This window comes from Camponotus floridanus, unplaced genomic scaffold (assembly GCF_003227725.1).
Source record: "Camponotus floridanus strain SB8 unplaced genomic scaffold, Cflo_v7.5 scaffold24, whole genome shotgun sequence".
In the NCBI taxonomy this organism is placed as follows: domain Eukaryota; kingdom Metazoa; phylum Arthropoda; class Insecta; order Hymenoptera; family Formicidae; genus Camponotus; species Camponotus floridanus.
The window spans coordinates 380,192-404,062 of NW_020229370.1; the positions used below are offsets into that span (position 1 = coordinate 380,192).

The 23,871-nt window shown below is 36.3% G+C and overlaps 3 protein-coding genes across 4 annotated transcripts in view; 2 read left to right on the top strand and 1 right to left on the bottom strand.

Moving 5' to 3' along the window:
* Nucleotides 1-368: 368 nt before the first annotated feature.
* LOC105250778 (nuclear RNA export factor 1) lies at nucleotides 369-5,935 on the bottom strand. Of its 2 annotated transcripts, XM_025409038.1 has the most exons (11): nucleotides 5,736-5,935; nucleotides 3,611-3,945; nucleotides 3,430-3,516; nucleotides 2,752-2,995; nucleotides 2,450-2,640; nucleotides 2,262-2,374; nucleotides 1,796-1,832; nucleotides 1,480-1,709; nucleotides 1,167-1,335; nucleotides 606-1,050; nucleotides 369-522 (listed from the first exon to the last, which is right to left on the bottom strand). In XM_025409038.1, exons 1-10 carry the CDS (start codon nucleotides 5,818-5,820, stop codon nucleotides 613-615), a joined length of 1,929 nt encoding a protein of 642 aa, XP_025264823.1. In that variant the 5' UTR covers nucleotides 5,821-5,935; the 3' UTR covers nucleotides 369-522; nucleotides 606-612. The 2 variants fall into 2 exon arrangements, with proteins under 2 accessions (XP_025264823.1, XP_025264822.1); XM_025409037.1 differs by having other exon boundaries at nucleotides 380-1,050.
* A 4,108-nt stretch (nucleotides 5,936-10,043) lies between these two features.
* Nucleotides 10,044-11,401, top strand: LOC105250767 (rRNA-processing protein FCF1 homolog). Its single transcript, XM_011257037.3, has 5 exons — nucleotides 10,044-10,173; nucleotides 10,343-10,425; nucleotides 10,520-10,591; nucleotides 10,766-11,075; nucleotides 11,196-11,401. Exons 1-5 carry the CDS (start codon nucleotides 10,171-10,173, stop codon nucleotides 11,337-11,339), a joined length of 612 nt encoding a protein of 203 aa, XP_011255339.1. The 5' UTR covers nucleotides 10,044-10,170; the 3' UTR covers nucleotides 11,340-11,401.
* Nucleotides 11,402-16,448: 5,047 nt separating this feature from the next.
* LOC105250759 (cadherin-related tumor suppressor) overlaps nucleotides 16,449-23,871 on the top strand; it is an 85,640-nt gene continuing 78,217 nt past the window's right edge. Inside the window, exon 1 of the mRNA XM_011257025.3 lies at nucleotides 16,449-22,556. Within this exon, the coding sequence (XP_011255327.2) occupies nucleotides 17,148-22,556 (5,409 nt within the window). The 5' untranslated portion in view covers nucleotides 16,449-17,147. The remainder of the gene's footprint in view (nucleotides 22,557-23,871) is intronic.

Below are 23,871 nucleotides of genomic sequence, written 5' to 3' on the forward strand. Positions count from 1 at the left end.
TTTATCCATATAGCAGTATCAATGAAAATTATATGAATAGTCTTTTTTGTGGTAGTTTCAGTTTTCCAATATTTCATTAGAAATTATTTCATCATGTATACCCCAAAAAATTTTTTTTTTAATTTTACATGTATTTATTTCATATATATCATATTTTGCTTTCCTATTGTACATTTTCTTACAAACAGAAATGAGATTTTAGATAGAACATATTCTATAAACAATTCTATTAAAAATTTATATTTTTACAATATTTTCATTAATACTGCTAAATAGTATAAGTATTATATGTCAGCAATTTGTTAAAAATCACTTCTAAGAAATTAAAGATCTCTTTATCTCTTTCTTATATTAAGATGCTGTTTTGTTTTTTAACAAAATTATTCTTTTGTGTATATATCAGTACCTTTTTTAATATTATTTAAAACAAGACGGATTCTAAATGGCACTTATATGCCATATAATATGCCTAATGGTTTTCTTCAGATTTTGATGCATAAAAAAATATGCATGCGTTGAAACCTAAGCAAAAGAACATGAGTGATATTACAAAGTTCGCGTTTTTTAACATTATTATTATCACAGAGATAAATTCTTTTACTCACATATATGTTATTTCGTAAACGCTTCTGATGGTATTTGACCTCGTTTAAAGAACTCTTGAAATGCAGAGAGCGCATTATCATAGTTCCACTGTGTTTCTTGTAAACACTTCAGACTCCATTCTAAATTCATGTTCGTTTGCTGGCTCAACGTCATTGTCATTTGCTGTTTTATATCTTCACTTAATTCTACAGGTTTTGCTGATTGTGTAGATGTTTGTGGCAATAGCGCCGACACTTCCGGTTGCGTCGGTTGACTATTCAATTGCTGGTTCAACTGTTTTAATTGCGCCTCAGGCGGCTGACTAATATGTAATTGTTCATTGCGAATACAATATCCCCTGCCTTCCGGAACAATTATAAATGTTCGATTGAAGTGGCGTATGGGCTGTTCCTTATTATCAAGTTCTTGAAAATAGCCCGTTATCGTGATGAACATCATTACTTGCTATAAATAAAACAAGAAATAAATTGCAATAAATTAATAAATCTATTTGTCTTATTTAATATTTAACATATAAAGATATAAATCATTTATTTAAATCATTCAACATAATAACTTACCGTAGCAAGAGCAATGTCCATAGTAAAGGTATCCAGGAAATGCCTTGTTCGTGGCATTTCTGATATGAAAGAAACTACAGGTAATCTACCATGCTTTAATAATTTCTGCCTTCTTGCTGTATCATATATTCTGAATAAGTTTCGGTTCTCCATGAGATATCCATTTAACCTAAAGACAAAAAAGAAATTTTATTTTCTAAACATTTTCGAATACTCGATATTAGGAATATATTTGTTACAATATAGTAATTAAAAGAAAACTGCTATAAAAAAATATTAATAAATAATACAATATTCTTTTCAACAAACTTACTTATTATTGTGAGAAGTGGATATTGTCATACTAAAGCACGCATGTTCATCGTACGCGTCAAGTAGAGGCTGACGGCTCTCACTGTCAAATATTGTGAAATACTGTTGCAAAAACTGGCTTGCAATTTCCTGGGCTTTCGCATCAGCAACAAACATTCGCTGTGATGATGGTATTTTAGCAGTATCATCAACCACATCAAATACGATTGGTCGTGGTAATTCCGTGCCGTCCTTTCAAATGATATTATATATGAAATTCATACATGTACATGAGAAGAAATATCATACATATATGTAACGGTACGTAAAATACTTACCAGACGTAGCAGTCTCGGGAACCGTTTCCGGACGTCGCTATGGTCGAGAAAGAAAAGCCCGCAAATTCCATGTTAATCGTATAATAACAGAAACAGATATGCTTTTTTATTAAGTAATATAAGAGAAAGTATATGAATAATTTAGTAGAAAACATGCATTTCATTAGATGTAATTCAAATTCTACGTAAGACTAGACATTTAAGAATTATATTAGGAAAACGTATTTTTCTTATCACTTTTATATATATAAAATATAAAAATATATTTAATTGTTATTAAAAATTAAGAGAATAACTGTTATTGAAGTTAATAAATAAATTTAAGAATTTAATGAGTTTAATTTTATAAACTCTAGAAAGTAAATATAATTATTGTTGCAATATTGTTTGATAAATAATACCAGTTTATTTTCAATACTCAATGCTTCTCAATGAAAGAAAAGATTATGTTAGAATAACACATTACCTAATGTAGTCATTTTGTCGAGACTTATACTTGTTACAGAGGGGGTTTCCAATTAATTTCAATTCCTCTAATTTGAGGTCTTTAATTGCATCTATTTGATGAATATCCTTGATCTATAATATATAATTTATGTATGTTATATGATAGAATCAAATATAATATACAATCACATATGCAGCTATACTTACTTTATTATCGCTGATGTATAAAATCTTCAGGTTTGAAAATTTTTTATTTAGCACATTGAGCCTATCAATGCTCTGCAGTTTATTGCCTTCTAAGTTTAAGGCTTCCAAATTTGGTATATGTTCGCTGACGATATCTAACACAGTCATTAACATTGCAGGTCGAAACAATGCACAAAAATAATCACCAAGATCTATAAATCACATTTAAATGTAATCTTTTAATATACATTAATTAATAATAAAATCTTTAGAATTAATATCATTATTCTTAAATTTATGATTTTATATTTATAATGACTTACCAGGATCTTGATGAAACTTTGACAAGTCCAAAGCATTTGTTTCTTGAACATATCTTTTGGACATAGCTTGTTTTAATTGTTCCTTCAATTTATCATCAATCTCGCATTGTGGAACCCCTGGTTTTGCTCTTACTTGTAATTTAAAACCATCTGTCATTGTAATCTTACGATCACAATTTAATAATGCATTTGCTGTCTTATAATTGTCAACATAGAAACTAGCTTCAGTTCCCATTATCTTATACTGTAAACAAATTTCTGAATTTAGTATCAAAGATTTAAACATATTTTGGTTAACATTATAATATATATCTTTTAATTTTAACTTTTTGTTCTTATTGCACATTTCATTATGATATCAAAAAAAATCATAAATTACATGAATCAAAAAATAAATCAAGATTTTATATATATATATATATATATATATATATATATATATATATGATTATTTATATATTGATTTATTATATATTGATTTTATATATATATTGATTGATAAAGAAAAACTTTTTATTTTACTTTTTTTACTTTACAAAAATTTGTATAATTTCTCATTTCTAAAGTTCTAACTGAATATAGTTGTTGTATAAAGAACTAAGAATTTTTTAAGTTACACTAATATATATCAAATGTATCATATTAAATAAAATGTAAAAGAAAAAAAAGATTATTTACCGTTATGGGAATGAATACTTCAGGTGCCATATAGTTTAATAAGGTTCTTAAAATGTAATCTTTTTCATATTTGTGTCCATATGGTATCTGTAATATACAAGTAATATCAGAAATAGAAACATGTTTTAAATTTTAATATATATATAAAATTGCATTGCGATATAATAAAATTATTACTTACACTGATTTTATACCAGTTGGATTCTCCTATTGCAAGTGTTTGTATTCTAGAACCAGGTTGGCCTCCCTTAAAATTCCTATTTGGTAGAGGACTATTTCTTCCTCGACCAATCGTTCTTTGCCATGTCCTATCTCTATCTCTTGGAACAACTACTTGTCTTATTTGTCTATTATTGTTATTGCTATTGCCTGTCATTGGAATATCCTCATCTAGCAAGGTTGCAAGCAATGCGTTACGTGGTATTTCTCTATTGGGTCTATGTGTTTTAAAGGAAACACGAGGTCTAGTTCCGTCATGAGGCCGTCCATTATTTCTTCCCGTACGATCATCATGGCCTATAATAACAGTTGAAATTATATAAAATAATAACTATTTAATAGTGAAACAGTTATTTTAAATATTGTAAGTATCTATTATTTTTTAACAACTTTAATTTAAGGAGACAAATGTACAGAGGAGTTCTGGACAGAAGGAGGTCTGAAGCAAGGATGCCCATTGAGCCCACTCCTGTTCATAACATTTATTGCGGATGTGGAGGACTTTATAAAGAAAAAACAGAACGGAGGCGCAAGACTGGGAAGAAGGAGAATATACACTTTGGCGTACGCGGACGACCTAGCGATGATGGCGGAGACGGAAAGAGAAATGAAGAAAATGCTGAAAAGCCTAGAAAGATATTTAGAAGAAAAGGAACTGACTCTAAATGCAGATAAATTCAAAATGTTGGTTTTTTGTAAGAAAGAGAGAATTAAGCAAGAAAGGAACTGGAAATGGAAGGACAGCAAGATAGAAGAAGTCAAGGAGTTCAAATATCTGGGATTTACATTTAAGAAATGCAACACCATGATGAAACACATGTAAAAGACATAGTAAGACACCATGATGAAGCACATGTAAAAGACATAGTAAGAAAAGCAGTAGCAGCCATGGCACAGGTTTGGGGGATAGGCGAAAGGAAATTTGGAGAAGACTTTGACAGGAGAATGATTATGTTTAATGTCATGGTCAAAAGCATACTCTTATACGGAGTCGAAATATGGGGATGGAAAGAATGGAAGGAGATTGAAGTAGTTCAAGAGAGATACATAAGATGGATATTAGGCTTAGACAGATGCACGCCAGGCTACATAATTAGAAGAAACAAAGATAGAACAAATCAGTATAAAAGCCGGAGGAAGAGCGCTAAAATACCAAGAAAAAATAAAAGGAATGACTGATAATGAAATACTGAGAGAATGCAGAAGGGAAATTAGTGATATAGAATGGGACGGTACACAATGGGGCAGAAGGATGCAGATGTTTTACAAGGAGGGCGGATTAAACCAGAGGACAAGAGAAGCAAGAGAGGAACAGGGAAAAAACACGAGAAGAATGGACAACCAACTACAAAAAGAAAAAAATTGGAAGAGAAAGAAAGGAAGATGGAGAGATCAAAATCAATGAAAGAATACAACATATGGAAAACAACTTTAATTTACAAGATTTAAGATAAATACTAACTTTTTTTTCTAGTATTTTAATATTTTATTTAGTAATTAAAATAAACGAGTGTATACAATTTGTATAACGTATTTGTATTACAATACATATTTTCAACATACACAAAAACATTTTTCTATTAAGATACTTATTTGCAAATTAATTTAGCTTCTACCTCAATTAATTCATCATCTTTGGATAATTTTATTCCTTTACTACTTTATTCATTCATACAATTTATAAAAAAAAAAAATATTAAAAAATTATATGTTAACTATGTACATGAAATTCACAATGAATAATAATAAAATTTCAATGAATATGGAATAATATAAGTAATAATATAAATAAAGGAATATGAGAATGTGTTGCAAGAGGGAAAGAGAGGTGAAGAAAATTCATATACTGTAAAATTCATATAATATCAATATAGCATGTGCCTATTTTGTTTTTCAATGTCAAGTTTCAACTATAAAAAAAGTGATGAGGCATGAAAAAATACAATAGATTAAACCGAATAAACTGATATATCGATGAAACGTAGAATCTCCATTGAAGGGAATACTGCGTGCTTACACACGAGTGTTGCGCGATGACGAAACGATTCACAAAATTGGGATAAAGCAGCAGAAAATTGATAGCTTACCAAAATAATGCTTATCCTCGGAGGGAACATTTCCACGGCCGTTGCGACCACCCCAGCCCCAGATCTTATTCGATTTTTTCGGCATTTTTTCTCTACTCCAATATTCTCAAGCGATCCCGAAAGCTCTGCTGCGTCGATCAAAATGGCGTTATTCTTCTGGTATCGTCGATACTGCCATCTAGCACGCATATGCCTGCGGTCGGGAAGACGCTTTGGATGCTTTGAAGCGTTTAATCGACCAATCGGAACAAAAGGAGTAAAGATTTCTTTAACCTGATTGGTCAATCGAAGCATCCGGAACGTCTCCCCGACCGCCACAAAGGAGATATAACGCAAACAAAGAAAAAGCCGTTACCTGGCGCATGTGCGACACGACTGGGGCTATGGTCGAGAAGACGCTCCGGATACTTTGAAGCATTTGATTGGCTGCGTTCAGCAGGAAAACTGCTTTGCACTGTTGTAAAAATTCGTGAATCTGATTGGTGTATGCTCTTAGATTCAGTCAGAATTAAGAGCATACACCAATCAGGCTCACAAATTTTACAACAGTTGCAAAGCAGCTTTTTCTGCTGAACGCAGCCATTGACTAAACAAAACAAAAGGAGTTAAGATTTTTTAAAAATCTGATTGGTTAATCAAACGCTTTGCTTGAAGCTGAAATAATGTTAGTGCAATCGGGCCTTAAGTAAATTACCTATTGTAGACTCGGCTTAAGGCCGTTATTACATTTGTCGTACGACAAATTTTTTAAACATGTAGGGTCTGTTCTTTTCAGTTGCACTGCTGCACTAGTGCAATAAGTTCGAAAGAGACATACTTTCTTTTGCACCAACGTTATTTTAGGTTCAAGCGAATCATTCAGGTTTAAGATATTCAAATTATTGTAGTTGCCTTTTTTTATTTTCTCGATTATTGTCTCTTTTTCTATTATTTTATTCAAAAGTATTAATACAATATATTATTATATATATAAATTTTATAATATAAAATTTATTAAAAATTTTTACATAGTCGAGACAAGACTGATTAGCGATGATTAATCCCTAAGATTATTGGAATTTTAATATATTTTCCTTAGCATTAAAGGAATATTAAAAAAATTTTAATGATCGCCTAACAATCTTTTTTTTTTTTACGTGAGGAAAATGCTCCTTATGCACACCCCGGCAGGACCTATTTAGCGGTCCTACCGGGGTAGTGTTGAACTCTCCCCGCCGTTAAAATAACGGTGGAGCCTACCAATTAAAAACCCCACGCATCCTTTCTTAGTCTTCCAACGCTTGAGCTCTCGGAACCGTGTAAGCATTACATCCGAGGTAGCCCTAACAAATTACTATCCTATTTCTTGACAGGAATATTAAAGAAAATTTAATAATTACCTAAGTTCTAACAATTCTACTTCTTGAAAGGAATATTAAAAAAATTTTAATGACTTATTTCATTTTATTTCTTTAATTTATATAATTTAATAATAAAACATTATATTTTCATTATAAAAAAATATATAATATAATTAAATTTCTATTCATATATATAATATACATTCATAAGTATCTAAAAAAGAATAATTTTTTTAATAGCGCGCTTCTGTTTACATACTTTATATTGCCAAGTCGAACACCGTGTTATCGATAATTCGTTACCGAAATATTTTATATATTATAAAATATATGTTAAAATAAATGCGGAATATTTAATTATAAAAGTATTTTAATTTTTTGATTAAAATTGATTATTTATTCAACAATCATCATGAAGCTAATTATTTCAATTTATTCAATTTCCGTGCTTTTCCGAAGTCAGATTCTATAATATTTAGTTTTGCATTTTAAAAGACTTAATTATTATGTCTACTATTAATCAAAGTCGTAGACAATATTCAAAAGTCAAAGTCGCGCGAACGTCGAGCGCAATAGTGGCCATGCGCAGAACGAATGCGCACCGGTCCGGCCGCCATGTTAGTTCGCGCCATTGTACACGTCACGTGAATCGGAGTCATACGCAGTTACGCGGATCGTCGTACGTCCGCATTTTTCGCGTCTTTTAACCGTAAATAAACGAATATCGCGAGTGAACGAGTGTTGAGAATGTCCAAGGATGATCACGAGACTTTCGTAATATGTCGATGGAAGCGCGCGACAGCGGTTTTTAACAGTATTCAGTGATGGCGTCATCGCGAAGGTGGAGCGAAGTCGCGTCGCGTTATTTCGCGCTTTTAATGATGATCATCGGATACGAGCGAGTATCGGGAGTGCCGAATAAAGTGTCGCGCGTTCGCGTTGATGATATCATGTGAGTTTGTGCGCATCAAGATCGGAATGGGACGTCTCGAGGCGAGCGAATGGAGCGGCCTGTGAAGCAGCCGATGAACGGTGAGTCGATTTGATTTATCATATTTGCGTGACAATTCGTACTCGTTCGACGCTTATACAGCATCGCGATGTCCCGAATTACGTTCGGGCAAATCGACGCCGCATCATAATTCGATGCGACGCGATACAATTAAAATAAAATCGATCGTGTGAAGATGGTTAGGCTAGAAGCAACTTGAAGTTTATTTTATATACGCGCGTGCAGGGCTTGCACTGCCTATCTTGTAGGGATGCCAACTGTCAAACGATAATTTTTCGATCTAACCTAACCTAACCTCTCAGTGTCTTCAGTCAGATGTTGAATGTAAACACAAGCATATGCTGCGTGGATTTTACCATGCTTTTAAAAATAATATTTAATCATTAGTGTAATACATTTTATTACAATTTACTACATACATTTTATTACATTTTATTAGTAGTATATTAATCGTATTAAAATTTCGACGTACAGTTTTACATATTTTAATGAGGAGCATATAATTGGTTAAGTTAGATTAAATTAATCAAAACAAGCTGCTGTGATGATGCATTTAACATAATAGTATTAATTTGATTGAAGCTATTGAAATTAAATGATATTTGTAGGCACATTTTTAAAATAATCATGAGTATCTCATCTCAATTACATGAAATTAAACTACAAAATATTTATGTTAACGTTATTCATTACAAGTACTATATTATTTCGCTTATATCTCAATTGTATTCAACCACATTATTTCATCGATGAAGTTTTTCATATATCGCAGACAATACAATATTGTGCATGGAATTTTACACAGGTAACACATGACACAAAAATAATTTGCTCTTAAGTATTGCACGCAATTCTAAAAAATAAATTAAATTATTTTCAGTGGGATCTAAAAATCACTATATTGCCAGGATTATATTCCAACTGCGATATTATTACCTTTTAATATGTGCAATATTACATACATAAGATGTATAAATTTATTTGGAACGTATCTAAATCTTTATCTTATTTATAATATTTAAAAGAGAATTATGCGTGTGCAAATCTAATGAAAGCGAGGAATGATGGAATAATTGGCTGATACTTACAATTATCATTACGTATAAATTATATGTATATATATATTTTTTATATCGTGGAATGGGTCTCATTAGTAACTACTAAAAATAATCCTAGTTATAGTACTTGTATATAATAATTGAAAAAGAAATTACACATCGCATTTCGCGTGCATTTATCATAAATATAACGTTATAATAGGGTGGTACAGGTTTATTGTTTCTTTTGTCCATAGTTTGTGGTTTATATGGGAAAATTAATACTAAATGATCATTTGATACTAATTTTAAGATAAAAACAGATTCGATTGTTTTACAGTGATTGATTTTCCAAAGTTAAATTCTATAATATATTTAATTTTACATTTTAAAAGATTGACTTAGCGAACTAAATAAATAAATATAATAAATATAAAAATATATAAATAATGTTAAGAAAAAAGAAGACAAATGAATAAACGAAAGAGAACATACTAATAATATTTTTATATAATAAATTATTAATTAAATTATAGATTTATATATTATCAGAGAGAAGACATACATATTACTCTCTGAAAACATTCGAGGACATTGGCTTTATAGTTCATGTCCACGTTTTTAATGTTCACAGAGGAAAGATCATCTAAAAATGACTATATGACATCTTTCAGTTTTCTCTCTTGTAATATCAACCAATCAACGATTTCCTGACCACACACTCTATGGCTACGATCGGAGAGATGCTCTGGATACTTTAAAGCGATTGGCCAATCAGGTTTAAAAATTCTTTACTTCTTTTCTCCTGATTGGTCAATCAAACGCTTCAAAGCATCTAGAACGTCTTCCCGACCGCAGCCTATATATTTTATGTTTATGGTTAATCAAAGCAGTCACGTGGTTTGTTACATGTGAACCAAGTTAGGTTAGGAGAAATTCCTCTGTACATTACTGATTAGTAAAAACTGGAGGGAGTGTATAAACTTCAACAATTATTACTATTTTTATATTAGGACGCTATACAAATATATAAAAAATATATTATAATGGTAAAAATTATTTTTTTTTTCATAAAAACATACATTTTATTAAATATGTTAAAAGTTGTTTTTCACTTTAAATATATAAAGTGTTGAAATTATATTTTGATCTTAATATTTTGTATTTCGTTATTTTCTATAATGGGAAACTTACATTGAAATTAATTATGTATTATAGCCGAAAAATAAGAAAACACGTAAAGTTGTGATGCAGAGATTTGCTCAGATGAAGAAAATGATTAGTCTGAGTGATTCACGAATGTAAGTTTATGTTAAATACAATTTTCAGAAAGTTATTGTTTTATGCCTACGAAAAATAGACAGAAGAAATATTAGAAATAAATTCTTTTTGTAGAAAACCAGAAAAGCGACTGCCATCCAAGAAAACTCCAAAAGAAGATCAGACTAAGATAAAAGTTACAGAAACGTAAATATATATAACGTTATATTCGATCTTAACAATATTTATATTAGTTTTCACAGAGATACATTTGCACATGTGTGTTATTATGAAAAATTATCATAAATTTTTCATAATATTGAAAAATTATGAAAAATTATAATTTTTTTTTTAAATATGAAACTATATTTATGATTTTAGGCCACAACAATCCTCTGCATTATTTTTTCAATATAACACACAACTTGGACCACCATATCATATTTTAGTCGATACAAACTTCATTAACTTTTCTATTAAAAACAAATTGGATATTGTGCAAAATATGATGGAATGCCTCTATGCAAAATGTACACCATATATAACAGATTGTGTGATGGGTGAATTGGAGAAGCTTGGGCAGAAGTACAAATTAGCATTGAAAATTATCAAAGATCCACGTTTTGAAAGATTAAAATGTATGCATAAAGGAACCTATGCAGATGACTGTCTCGTGAATAGAGTGACACAAGTAAATACATTGGAATTTTATTATAACACAGTTTTTTAATATGTATTTTGAGTTTATATTTGAATAATGAAGTAAATTTATCTAATGCTATAGAAAACATTGAATTGTATATTATTTCAGCACAAGTGTTATATTGTTGCAACCAATGATAAAGACTTGAAAAAAAGAATACGAAAGATATCAGGTGTGCCAATAATGTATGTATCACAACATAGATACACGATAGAACGGATGCCAGATGCTTATGGTGCGCCTAAGACGTAAACTTATAATGAATTCAATTAAATACACACTAATGCAAACAGTAAGATAATTAATTAAATTTTTATTATTGTTATTTAATAGAATTATCTTACTATTTGAATTATTTATATTATTGTACATTTATATGTAACTTTAATGTGAATCAATGCATACAAGTGTAGCTAACCGAATTCATTAAGTTTATTAAGATAGGCAATTTCTATTTTTTTGTATGATAAGTTATCTTGTTTGCATTAAAAACAAGTTGTATTTTTTATTAATAAAACTTAGGAAATATATATAAAATATTCACCTTGAGAAAAGTATTGTTTCTTCTGCAAAATAATATTCAATTTATATTGTATATGTATAGATAGGTTTAAAGATATAAAGAAGCCCACGCGCAACAGTAGAAAGTACAATAGAAAGGGAGAGATATATCTATCTTGCTGCCTTCGCATTCTAATTTTTATCAAACCTGCATTTGTCTCTCCTCCTTCTCTTCCCTACTCTCTCTTTTTAACATAGAGACAGAATATTTTTATTAGAATAACATGAATATTGCCATAATTTTTTTTTATTTTATTTCTCTTTGTGAAAAAGAATCGCATCAAACATTTTAATAAAAGCAGTGACATTCTCTTTTAATAATAAAAGTAAATTTCTATTTCTATTTTATACTTCATAAATTACATTTTTTGTATAAATTTATTTATTTATTTTCAGAATTTGATTTTAGAGATTCAAGTGCAGTGCTAATAATAAATAAAAATTTCCAGATTATAAATTTCATCAGAAATAATATCTAATATGACGGTCATATGAGATTTTAAAATTTGAATTAAACATTGAGTTCAGCATTATTGAAAAACTAAAGTAGTTAAAATAAATTTGTCAATTATTAAAAAATAATAAAACAATTTAAAAATTTTCGCATTTTGTAGAAAGAAAAGTAGCGCGAAAGGAAATTTTATAGATCATTAAAAGAAATGGTCATGTACGTGAATGACCGTATATCTCTTCTCTATCGCTTCTAGTTTAAAAGTCATTGAAATATTTTGCGTGTACACACATACATATACATTATGTATGCACGTGTATCTGTATGTAATATTTTTATATTAAATAATATTTTTTTAAAATAACATATACAAATATTTATAAATATATTTTATTTATTATATAATTAGATATTTTGACAAACTCTGTATGACTATTAATGCAAAGATGCAGATATAAGAATATATAACAGCTTTTATTCATAAGCTTTTAATCATAATAATTATATTGCCATCTTTAGAGTTCGAGAAACTCAATGTACGCAGGGATTAATATAATTGATTTCAGCGCACAAAATGTCACGGCTTTTCTACATCCGGATAAATGTTGGAATTCCTCTGCCTTCTTCCTCGGGTCGCGATCTTTCTAATATCAGGGAACGGCGTACGTTATCGTACGCGCATATTACCGTGACGAAATTACACAGGATATTAATCACGCGTCTGAGCGAATCAATGTCTTGCATTGCATTTCTCAAAGAATAGATTTTAGAATCAATTTAAAAATTTTTTTTCGAATAATGAGTAATATGCAAAATTATTTTTTACATCGAGATGGTATATAAAAAAATTCAATATTAATATAAAGTGTATATATATATATATACATATATATATACAATTTTTTAAATATAATAGTAAATATAATATAATATTTATACATTATAATTAAAAAGATTGTTGCCACATTTTTCATAATTTCGTTCTTTGTTCATAATTTATGATTCTTAATTTACATAGCCTATGTTCTTCATTTTATAAATTATTGGACATAAGAAAATTATTATTCCTGTACGATGTCGATAAATAATGGCGACGAGATGCATATATAAGGATTCGATGTAATTCGAGAGCGATGCAGATGCACTTTACCTTGAGGTTCCATAAACCTAAAGATAGTATTACTTGACGCATTGTCATCCATTATCGATGAATTCTTTCCTAATTTTCATCGCTACTTTAGACCGAGAGAAGACTTGTCCATTTCTTCTGATCGTTCCGTTATCCGGAAGGATAAAGAATCGCGTTTTTCGAACGACCATTCACTCTCATTCTTGAAAAACTTGTACTTTTATCTACGTCCAATATAACGTGGATCCAAAGATTTTTCTTGAAAAGAAGATAAGAAAATTCATTCTCTATTACGTAAAACGATGAATCAAATCAGAGTGTTGATCGATATGTATATCTCTATAATAAATAAGATAAAAAAGTCTATTTTTTAATTTTAAATAATTTATCAAAACTGAGTGGCCAGCATGCGCAATTGTTTGTAATGCTATTGCCATTTTTGTGGTGCTGTTTCTTATTTTCTGTTTTTCTAGTATCTTAAATATTTTTTATTTTAATTTTGTTATTAAGAATAGCTATCTTTTGATGAAAAAAACATTTTTCTTTATTTTCTTTATTTTTAAAGAAAAATTTTAAAATATTTTATTTTTTGCCAAATTCTTTATACAGTGTGTTCCAGTTATCTTCCATCATTTTTCAAAGACATTCTGGGATCTAAAGACGATTTTTCCTCAACGAAAATGTCGAGGCACTAATAATTTTCAAATTATAAGTGATTGGAAATAAGGGGTTTTTCGTAAACTAAGCTTTGTAGAAATAAAATATTAACAAAACCACATTCTTTGATTAATTTTAAATAGAGTTTAATTTTAAATAGAGTTTAGTTGAATTTTAATTTAAGACTTAATTGCAAAGATATATGATGACAAAAATCGGGAACAATGCAAACGGATGCAAAAAATGATGGCCTTCATTGACATTTTCGCTGAGGAAAAATCGTCTTCAAATGATCCCAGGAATCTGTCTTTGAAAGATGACGGAAGATAACTGGGACACCCTGTATAAAATCCTGTAGATTTGCATTCTCCCAGTGATCTTATTGTTAGCCATATAAACATTTCAAGAAGGAGCACTATCATTACTGCATTCGAGAAAATATATGTACATTTCAAGTGCGATATTTTATGATATATCAAATATATCGATAATAGTTTTCGTGCATCGGCTGGTTTCGAAGTTTAAAGCTTTCAATTTCGAAGCTGTTAAACACAAGAAGAGAAATAAGAAGGAAAGATACGGACGAAGGATCGAGATAGCGAATTAATTCGAGAGAAAGAGGGCCTAGAAGATTGAGCGGAACATTCGCGCGCGCACATGATCGTAGTAACGGATTAGTTATAAAAGTGACCATAAGCCCGCGGACACATATCCATAGGGCCGTGAGGTCCGGATCTCGCGACTCATCCCTCCCTCCTTCTACGCTGCACCCCCTAAGTCGGGGTGTCCCCCTGCCCACCCTTCCAGGTATTTTCTCTCCTCCCCCACGCATTATTCATCTCTCGTTCTCTGATCTTGTCATCCTTCTTTTCGTTAGTTCTTGTATCACTCTTACTCTTTCTTTCGTTCTTTTACTTCCCCCTACTTTTCTCTCTTACTCTTACTCTCTTATTCTCCTTCTCTCTCTCTCTCTCTCTTTCTCCCTCTTGTCCATTCTATATCCTCCTTCTTCTTGCTATATCTTTCTCGTTCCCGTTAACCTGAAGCAACGTTCTCGTCGCATGGGGTTCCAGCACGCAGCGGCCATCTTGCATACCTGAGCCTCCGCATTGCTCGTTCCTCGAGGGCAAAAGGGAGAATATCTTAGCGAGACGACGACGGGATGCGCGAGTCGAAGGTGGAAGGATCGCGCGTGGAAGATGGTGAAGAGGGAAGGCTAAAGAAGTAGATGAGAGGGTGGAAGAGGAGAAGAGGGCTGCGGTCGAAACAGCGGGCCTCAAAGGAGAGCAAGTGGGAGAGAGAGAAAGGCCCACGTGCGACGAACGAAGAGGCCCGTACACCGACAGGTAATGGTATGGCAAAAGGGTAGGGGAACGGGAAAGCGTAAGAAGGGGAAATGAGAAAGGGAACTGAGGTAAGAGCGAAGAAAATGAGCGTTTGGCGAAAGGAAGAGCGACGGAGATAGGAGATCGAACGTTTCTTGACATGGAAGAGAGGGAGCGAGAGAAAAAGGGAGAAGGAGCAATGTTGGTAGAAAGAGCGAGTGCGATTATTGCGGAGCGAGGGAACGCGCGTGGTAGAGCCACGATGTTTCTCAGAGCGGACAGAGAAGGTGATATCGATAGGGGCCTCGTGCGAAGTGGACGGGGTAAAGACACAGACAGAAAAGGAGAGAGAGGGAGAGAGAAGGAAGATGTAGAAAGAGAGAGAGAGAGCGAGAGGAGGACGGAGAAAGGATCCGATCGGAGAGGGACGGCGTCAGCCAGCCTGAAGAATGCCTCTCCTGGCAGTGGTTCTGGGACCGGCTCGATTCAGTCGAGTCAGGTCAGTCCTCGAGGAGACAATATTCTTCTCCGCGGTGTACGTTCCGCGTTTTTTTTTTTTCGGGGCCTTACGTTGCGCTCATCGCGGCCCCTTCGCGCGCGTTTATTCCTTTCTATTCCTATTCTCTTCTCCCGCTGTCAAACGTTTCTCGCTCGCGAGATTTATTTTCATCCCCCGATAACGCCTACCCCGAAGGGCACGCGCGCGCGCGCACAAACCCGTTGTGTCGAGTTCGTGAGATCGCTACACCATCAGCGAATACGAATGAGCGTTGTATCGCGATCGCGTGAACTTCCTCACGATTTTTGCAAAAGATAGCGCGAATCGTGCGGGTCCAGCGGCGAGTCGCGTATTCGAGAGTGAATTGTAAACTCGAGGCTCGGTCACTAAACTCGTTCGGTTATATCGATACTTGGCGAGAAAATATAATACATATAATAAATATATATAAATATATATTAATCGCGAATCGTGCTTTTGTGTTTCAAATATCGGATCCTCGTCTCTGTGCAGTGTTTACATACGAGTCTATCAAAAATCTAAGCACGGGTCAGTGATAAAACTGTGAATTCTGAAGATTCTGAGTGTTTTGAGAGAGCGATCTCAAGATCGCTATAAAAAAATAATTGTTCGTTATCATCAAAGATCATTTTTGTCAGGAAAAATTGATATATTCATATATATATATATATATCAAAAGAATGCGAAGAAAACACGTAACGTAGATATAAATTCTCGATATACAAGAAGAGGAGAACTTGAAGAGGAGAATAAAGCTTTAAATAGGAGAATCCGTTCCTTGGATGAAGAAAGAAGAACGTTCTTTCGATTTATCGATCATGGGTCGCTAATGAAAAAAGTGTCCCAAACATCTCGTTTTCGCGATCGCGAGTCGTTCGCGAGCATCCGTAGACGCGCATTTCGCGAGGCGCGGCTCTCGGCAGGTCACTGCCCCCTCTGCCGGGTGAAGTCTTCTCTCGTATACACTTGACTTTCAGCGGCGAAGAAAAGATAGAAGAAGAGAGAAGAGAAGGAAGAAACGAGATAAGGAAAGACACAGAAAACGAGAGAGAAATAGGTACAAAGAAGAGGAGAACGAAAGACGGAAAAGAAAGCACCCACCATCTTTTGGTATGCAAGCTTAAATCGGAACCTCTCGAAGGTGGGGAAAAAATGCGACGCAACGCCGGACAGAGGACGGCAATTTGCATCATCGCGCGCGATTAATCTCCATTCTTGGAGGATGTTGCGCTACGTGCAATGATGTGCCGATACGTAGACGTGGAGGATGACGACGAGATTATCGCCGGCCACGATCATGAGGAGGAAGAACGACAGATAGTGCGTAATCGGAGCGCGCGATTTTATGCCGACGACGAGTCACCGTGAGCCGGAATTTGGCTAAGGCAGGTGGGCGTGTCGCGGTGAGATAGAAGAGATGATCATAAGGGGATTGATGCTCCTGGCCCTTCTTCTGGGATTCCTATCCTACCAATATGGCGGCCAGGTCGTCGGCCAGGACGCGACGGCGGCAACGGCGACGGCGATGGCGGCGGCGGCGGCGTCCGACAACTACTTTACCTTGCATAACCTACCTCAAAGGGTCACGCGGTTAGTGCCACGAAGGTCACCGATGTTGCCGCAGGACAGCGCCGCAACGATGGGCCTGGCGATGCAGAGCAGAGCGGTCGACACGCGGGTCCAGCTCGAGGTCAGGGAAGGCGAGCCCAAAGGTACCCTGGTTGGCACGATACCGGTCAAGCCTGATTTTACCTATAGGTTCAATGAGCCGCCTCAAGAATTTGTACTTGATCCGGAAACAGGCCAGATACGGACAGCCAAAGTCCTCGACCGCGAAGCTCTGAGCAGCAATCGGTTTGATTTTGTCGTACTATCGAGCCAGCCAACTTATCCGATCGAAGTGCGGATCTTGGTGCTTGATATTAACGACAACGATCCGGAATTTCCGGAACCTAGCATTGCCGTGAGCTTTTCAGAATCGGCTGTAGCTGGTACGAAACTGTTGCTGGATGCCGCGACAGATCGGGATACGCCGGAGAACGGTGTGCTAGATGATTATTTTATCGTGGACGGTAATACAGATGGCAAATTTCGTCTGGAAGTTACGGGCAATACTGGTGAGACATCGTACTTATACCTTGAAACTACAGGCAAGTTGGATCGCGAGCAGGTAGAATTCTATTCGCTTAACATTTGCGTACGCGATCGCGGTCGACCTCCACGTTTAGGTTATTTGCTAGTGAATGTGACAGTGTTGGACGTGAATGACAATCCGCCCGTATTCCAACAAAGCGATTATGTGGTATCGTTAAATGAAAGCGCTCCAGTTGGCACGAAGGTCCTGACGGTGCATGCTACTGACAAAGATTCGGAAGATAATTCGAAATTGACGTATTATCTACCAGACGACGAACGAAAGTTTACAATCGATCCAGAAATTGGAACGATCACGACGGCCGAGCTGTTGAGCTGTGATCCTCCAAAGGACTGCAAAGGTACTTGTATCAAGACCTGCGTCATTACGGTCTTCGCTCGTGATAATGGTTCGCCCAGGCAAGATGGTCGGACTTACGTTACGCTGAATCTATTAGATACGAATGATCATGATCCTGTGATTAACTTCAACTACTTTCCCGGGACCGCATCTTTTGCCACCGTCGACGAAAACGCCAACGAGGACACGATTGTTGCCGCGATGACAATAACCGACGATGACCAAGGCTTGAACGGCGAAACCAGCGTAGAGATACGCGCGGGTAACGAATTAGGTCATTTTCGATTGGAGGATAGACATACTGTCACGCGGGTCACTCTCGTGAAAATCAACGGTCGACTAGACCGTGAGGAGGTACCTACGTATAATCTTACGATAGTCGCTTCTGACAAGGGAATTCCGTCCAGATCGGTTACGGTCTATCTTGGGATTCATGTGAACGATGTTAACGATCACGAACCGGTATTTCAACAGAGTGAATATTCGGCAGTACTATCAGAACTCGCGCCGAATGGTAGTTTCGTCGCAAGCATCTCGGCAACGGACGCGGATTCCGGATTAAACGCGCAGGTTTATTATAATTTAGAATCGGGTAACAATCTAGGCTGGTTTGCTATCGACAAAAATACCGGCCTGGTTACCACTGTTGCCACACTGGACCGTGAAGTTCAAGGTAGTATCGAGTTACTTGTGTATGCGCAGGACGGTGGTCCAAACACTAAGTATGCGAACACGCATCTCAAGGTGACAATTCTTGATGAGAATGACGAAGCGCCACACTTTTCCAAAAACGTCGTTCAAATTACATTATCGGAAAATACGCCACCCAACAGTCTAATAGCTACCCTGGCAGCCATCGATAACGATCAAGGTACCAACGGTAGTGTCGTGTATAGCTTTCATTCTTGTGTCTCGCGCGATTACCCCAAGACTTTCGCGTTGGACGCCCTGACCGGTCAGTTGACAACCAAGATTGCCTTAGATCGAGAGACAGTAGCAGAGTATAGAATTCTGATTATAGCGAAAGATCAGGGTACGCCAGTGCAATCGTCAACCGCTACTGTGATACTAACGTTGGAAGATGTTAACGATAATTCACCAGTCTTCTATCCTTGGAAGTATCTAATGCCTATCTCTGAAGATTCTCCAGCAGGTACGATAATAGGTAAAGTGACAGCGACTGATGCCGATGCCCGGGAAAACGCTCAAATAAAATATATCCTGGAATCTGGCGGCGAAGGTCTCTTCGTAATCGATGAAAGAACCGGCGAAATTGCTCTTCAGGGTTCTTTGCGAGCCGCGCATAAGACTCTCTACGAGCTGACCATCTCGGCCAAAGATACTGGCGACCGGTTTGCAGACAGGAACGCGATAGTGGAAATAATTCGCGATGAGGATCTAGAACACCTCGAGTTCGAAACTTACAACGGCTATGAATTCCGCATAACCGAGGACCATGGCGATTGCGACTCCATATCCGGATTCGGTCGAGAAGTCGGCTCGGTACAAGTCACGCAATATAGTAATACAGGCAAGGTGAATTATGATATTGTTTTCGGCGATTCTAAGGGCAATTTCAAAATTGACAAGAGCACCGGCATTATTAGCACCGCTGGCTGCCTGGATCGCGAGCGAGTGGCTTATTACAGTTTACAATTGTCGGCGCGCGCCGATCTCGCGTATGGTCAAACAACCGTTAACATTACCGTACAAGATGTTAACGACAATCCTCCCAGATTTCCTAGGAGCGAGCGGGGCGACGAAATTTTCCTGCGAGAGAACGCGGCAGTAGGACAAGAAATATGTTTAGCCCGTGCGAGAGATCGTGATGCTGGCGCCAATGCCAGAATTATTTATTCGCTTACTCATAATCCAGGTGAGCAGTTTAGAATTGCCGAAAATTCGGGCATCATCTACCTAAATAAGCCAATCCAAGCGACACCCGGTACGATCCTCTATTTAGAAGTGACGGCGACTGACTCTGGTGAACCATCGCTATCCTCTCAGCATCAAATCAAAGTAACAATCGAAGATGTAAACGATCACACGCCAGTTTTCCGGCTGACCAGCTACGAGATCTCGCTGTCAGAGTCCACACCGGTCAACAAACGTTTTTTCTCGCTGATAGCTCACGATGCGGATCTTGGTGTCAACGGTAAAATACGATACAGCGTGACCGATGGTAACGTCGAGAGTAGCTTTGGCATCTTCCCGGACGGCCAGCTTTACGTGAAGAATATGCTCGATCGCGAGGAACGAGATTATTACGCACTCGAAGTTACCGCGTTCGATCAAGGTAATCCTTCGCGAAGTTCCATGGTCCCGGTAGTGATGCATATAATCGACGAGAACGATAACGCGCCTGAATTCACCAACAGTAGTTTTAGCTTCCATCTGCGTGAAAATGAACCACCCGATACTTTCGTCGGCAAGTTGTCGGCCACTGATCGTGACGTCGGTCGGAACGCTGATCTAATATTCTCGTTACCAGCTAGTCAGCAAGATTTTGTCATCGATCCGAGGAACGGTTTCGTCAAGTCTCTACGCGTCTTCGATCGCGAACTCCTAGTGACCAACACTGGCGACAGCTATGTTACCTTAGAAGCCACTGTCACCGATAATGGTGTCAATCGTCTTCGTGATCGCGTCAAGGTCACCATCTATATCACCGACGTAAACGACAATGTGCCGCAATTCCAACGTTTGCCTTATCGAGTGCAAGTGAGCGAAGGCGCCGTGATCGGCACGCAGCTGTTGAGAGTATATACAACCGATGCCGATAAGGGCTTGAATGGTGACGTGTTTTATTCATTGGAGGATGGCAATCAGCACGGTCATTTTATAATAGACGAGGCCACTGGGCAGATTTCGCTTGTGAAAGAGCTCGATCGCGAGACGTCTGACACCTATGTATTGACGGTCGTGGCGCACGATGCCGGTCTCGAGACACGTTTGTCATCCAGTGCGACCGTTTATATCGAGGTACTCGACGAGAACGACAACGTGCCGCGTTTTATCGACAACAAATCGCGAATTTCCGTGCTGGAGACCATATCGATTAACACCGAATTGCTGCGGTTCAAGGCCACTGACAATGATCTCGGACCTAACAGCGAGCTGACGTTTGCAATATCGGCCGGAAACAGGAGGGATACCTTCCATATTGATCCATTGACTGGTATCCTGTACTTGCGGAAATCACTGGATTATGAAGAACTGAATTATTATACGTTGAACGTCACCTGTAGTGACGGTGGTCACCCGAGGCTTAGCTCTATTACCAGCCTGATCGTCGAAGTGATCGATGCCAATGACAATCCACCGGTCTTCCCGAATACGGCAATAGTGCGTCAAATACGTGAGGGTATCCCCGTGAGAACACCAATCGTCACGATCACCGCCGAGGACCCGGATTCGGGAGACAACGGGATAGTCAGTTATTCGATCCTTAACCAGGATCCGGAAGATCAGGTGCGGCATTTCGGTATCAATTCGTCGAACGGCATAATTCACACGCTGCTGCCGATTGATCGCGAGGAAGTAGACACCTTCAAACTGATAGTGGTTGCGACCGATAGAGCGCAGCCACCAAGCGCGCGCCTATCCGCCGAGAAGCTAGTGATTGTGATCGTTGAAGACGTGAATGACAACGCGCCGTTATTCGTCAGCATGTCCGCAGTGGTGCTACCGCCGCTGCGCGCCGGCAATCTCGACTATTATCAGTCATCCAAGGAGATCGTGGTCACGCAGCTGGTCGCCCGCGATCTTGACTCCAACACGAACGGCCTGGTGACGTACGAATTGCTCCGTTCGAACGTCAACTATTTGGACATGTTTCGTATCCACCGTAGCACCGGTCAACTTACCATGAGATTCCCGCGATCATTTCCAAAGGGTCTCTCCGAGCGGGTATCCAAATATCAGGTCGGTGTCCGAGCGACGGACGAAGCGGTCCAGACGGAACGTCGTTCGTCGGAAACTTATGTGACCTTGATCGTGCCGGGCGAGGACGGCGATCAACCGATCTGGGAACATCGGGGTCAGATCGAGGGCAGCGTTTATGAGAACGAACCGGTCGGTACCAGCATCCTGTGTGTGAGCGCGCGTAGTCGACGTTCGAACATCGAGCTCGAGTATTACGTGACGAACGTGACCGCCGGCGGCGGGCTCGTCGACGGGCTCCAGGTCGATCGGTTCTTCGACATCGACACGAAGACAGGCGTGCTATCCACAGCGACCAAGCTCGATCGCGAAACCGGCGTCCAGTGGTACGAGGTTGAACTGTATGCCATCGGCATAGGCGGCACCAGGCCCAGTACGACGTCCACCAAAGTGAGTTTACGTTTGGTTTTTTGATTGATCGTCTCGGTGATATTAATGATGCTTCCTTCGTCGGCTCCTGAAAGATAGTCGGTGCTTTTTGTGCGGTCTGCCACTCCTTCCCCTCTCCTCCCTCGTCCCATAATGTAATTTCTCGATTGCCGGATAAGACCCCTTCTCGCGAAACGAGCGAATGAGTCCAGATTGTCATGGCGCAAGATTCGCCGAGGATATTTTAATTGCTAAAATCATATGATAAATATGACAGGCGCCAAAGGATGATTGAGACAATCTTTTAATTTAATAGATATAATTTCTATATATTTATTCTTATGCAAGCTAAATGACTAATTAAAGTTTTTAAAACGTTGAATATATTGACTTGAAATGAACTTACTTTAATAGAAATGCTACATAATTAATAAAGATATAAAAAGTAAAATATATTAATTGTCGAAAAAATTGTTGTATAAAGAAGTATTGCTTTAATGTACATTTTATTAAATGTGTTTTTTCTATACAATTAATGATATAAGAAGATTTAACAGCAAATTTATCCAATAAAATATACATTAAGAAACAATAATTGTTTATAACAACTAATGAAATAATATAGCAATTACATTTCAACAAGTATCTAGAAAAATACTTTCCTTTTTGTGAGAAAAATAAATGACTAAATAATCTTTTTAATCATGATATGATAATTGTAACGATATAATAAACATCTTTAATCTTTAATTCATAAAATTTCGATAATTATTTGTCGGAGAAAAAATGATAAAAAGACTTTTTAGATTGATTTGGTTGCAGGAATATCTTATTAAAAGATTCTCCCAAATTTACATTCTATATATATATAGAATATATAATACTCATTAATTGCATATATAGCAATTAATGTTCATAATATGTATATTTATTGACATGTCGAAGAAAAAGTAAACAAGTAAGAAGTCATAAAAAACATACTTTGTTAATTGTGAGTAATGAAGATCTTATACTAAATTTTAATTTAATAATAATAAACAATTCTTTGATTTGAATTCCTTCAATATATTTATGTTATTTAATACATATATGATGTATATATGAAATGTTGTTTTATTAGTAATAAGTTTAAAGAATCTTAGAAAAATTCGATATTATGAGGCATGATAAGAAATTAGAGTCGTTTTTATTTTCTTGTTTCTTGTTTGTTTGACTCTAAATGTAAAATTGCCAATTAAGATACAAGACGCGATTTTAAAAGAATTAATAATTTGACTTTATATTAAATAAGGCATCTCCTATATAAAATAGCATACTGTTGGATGTCGATTTTCAA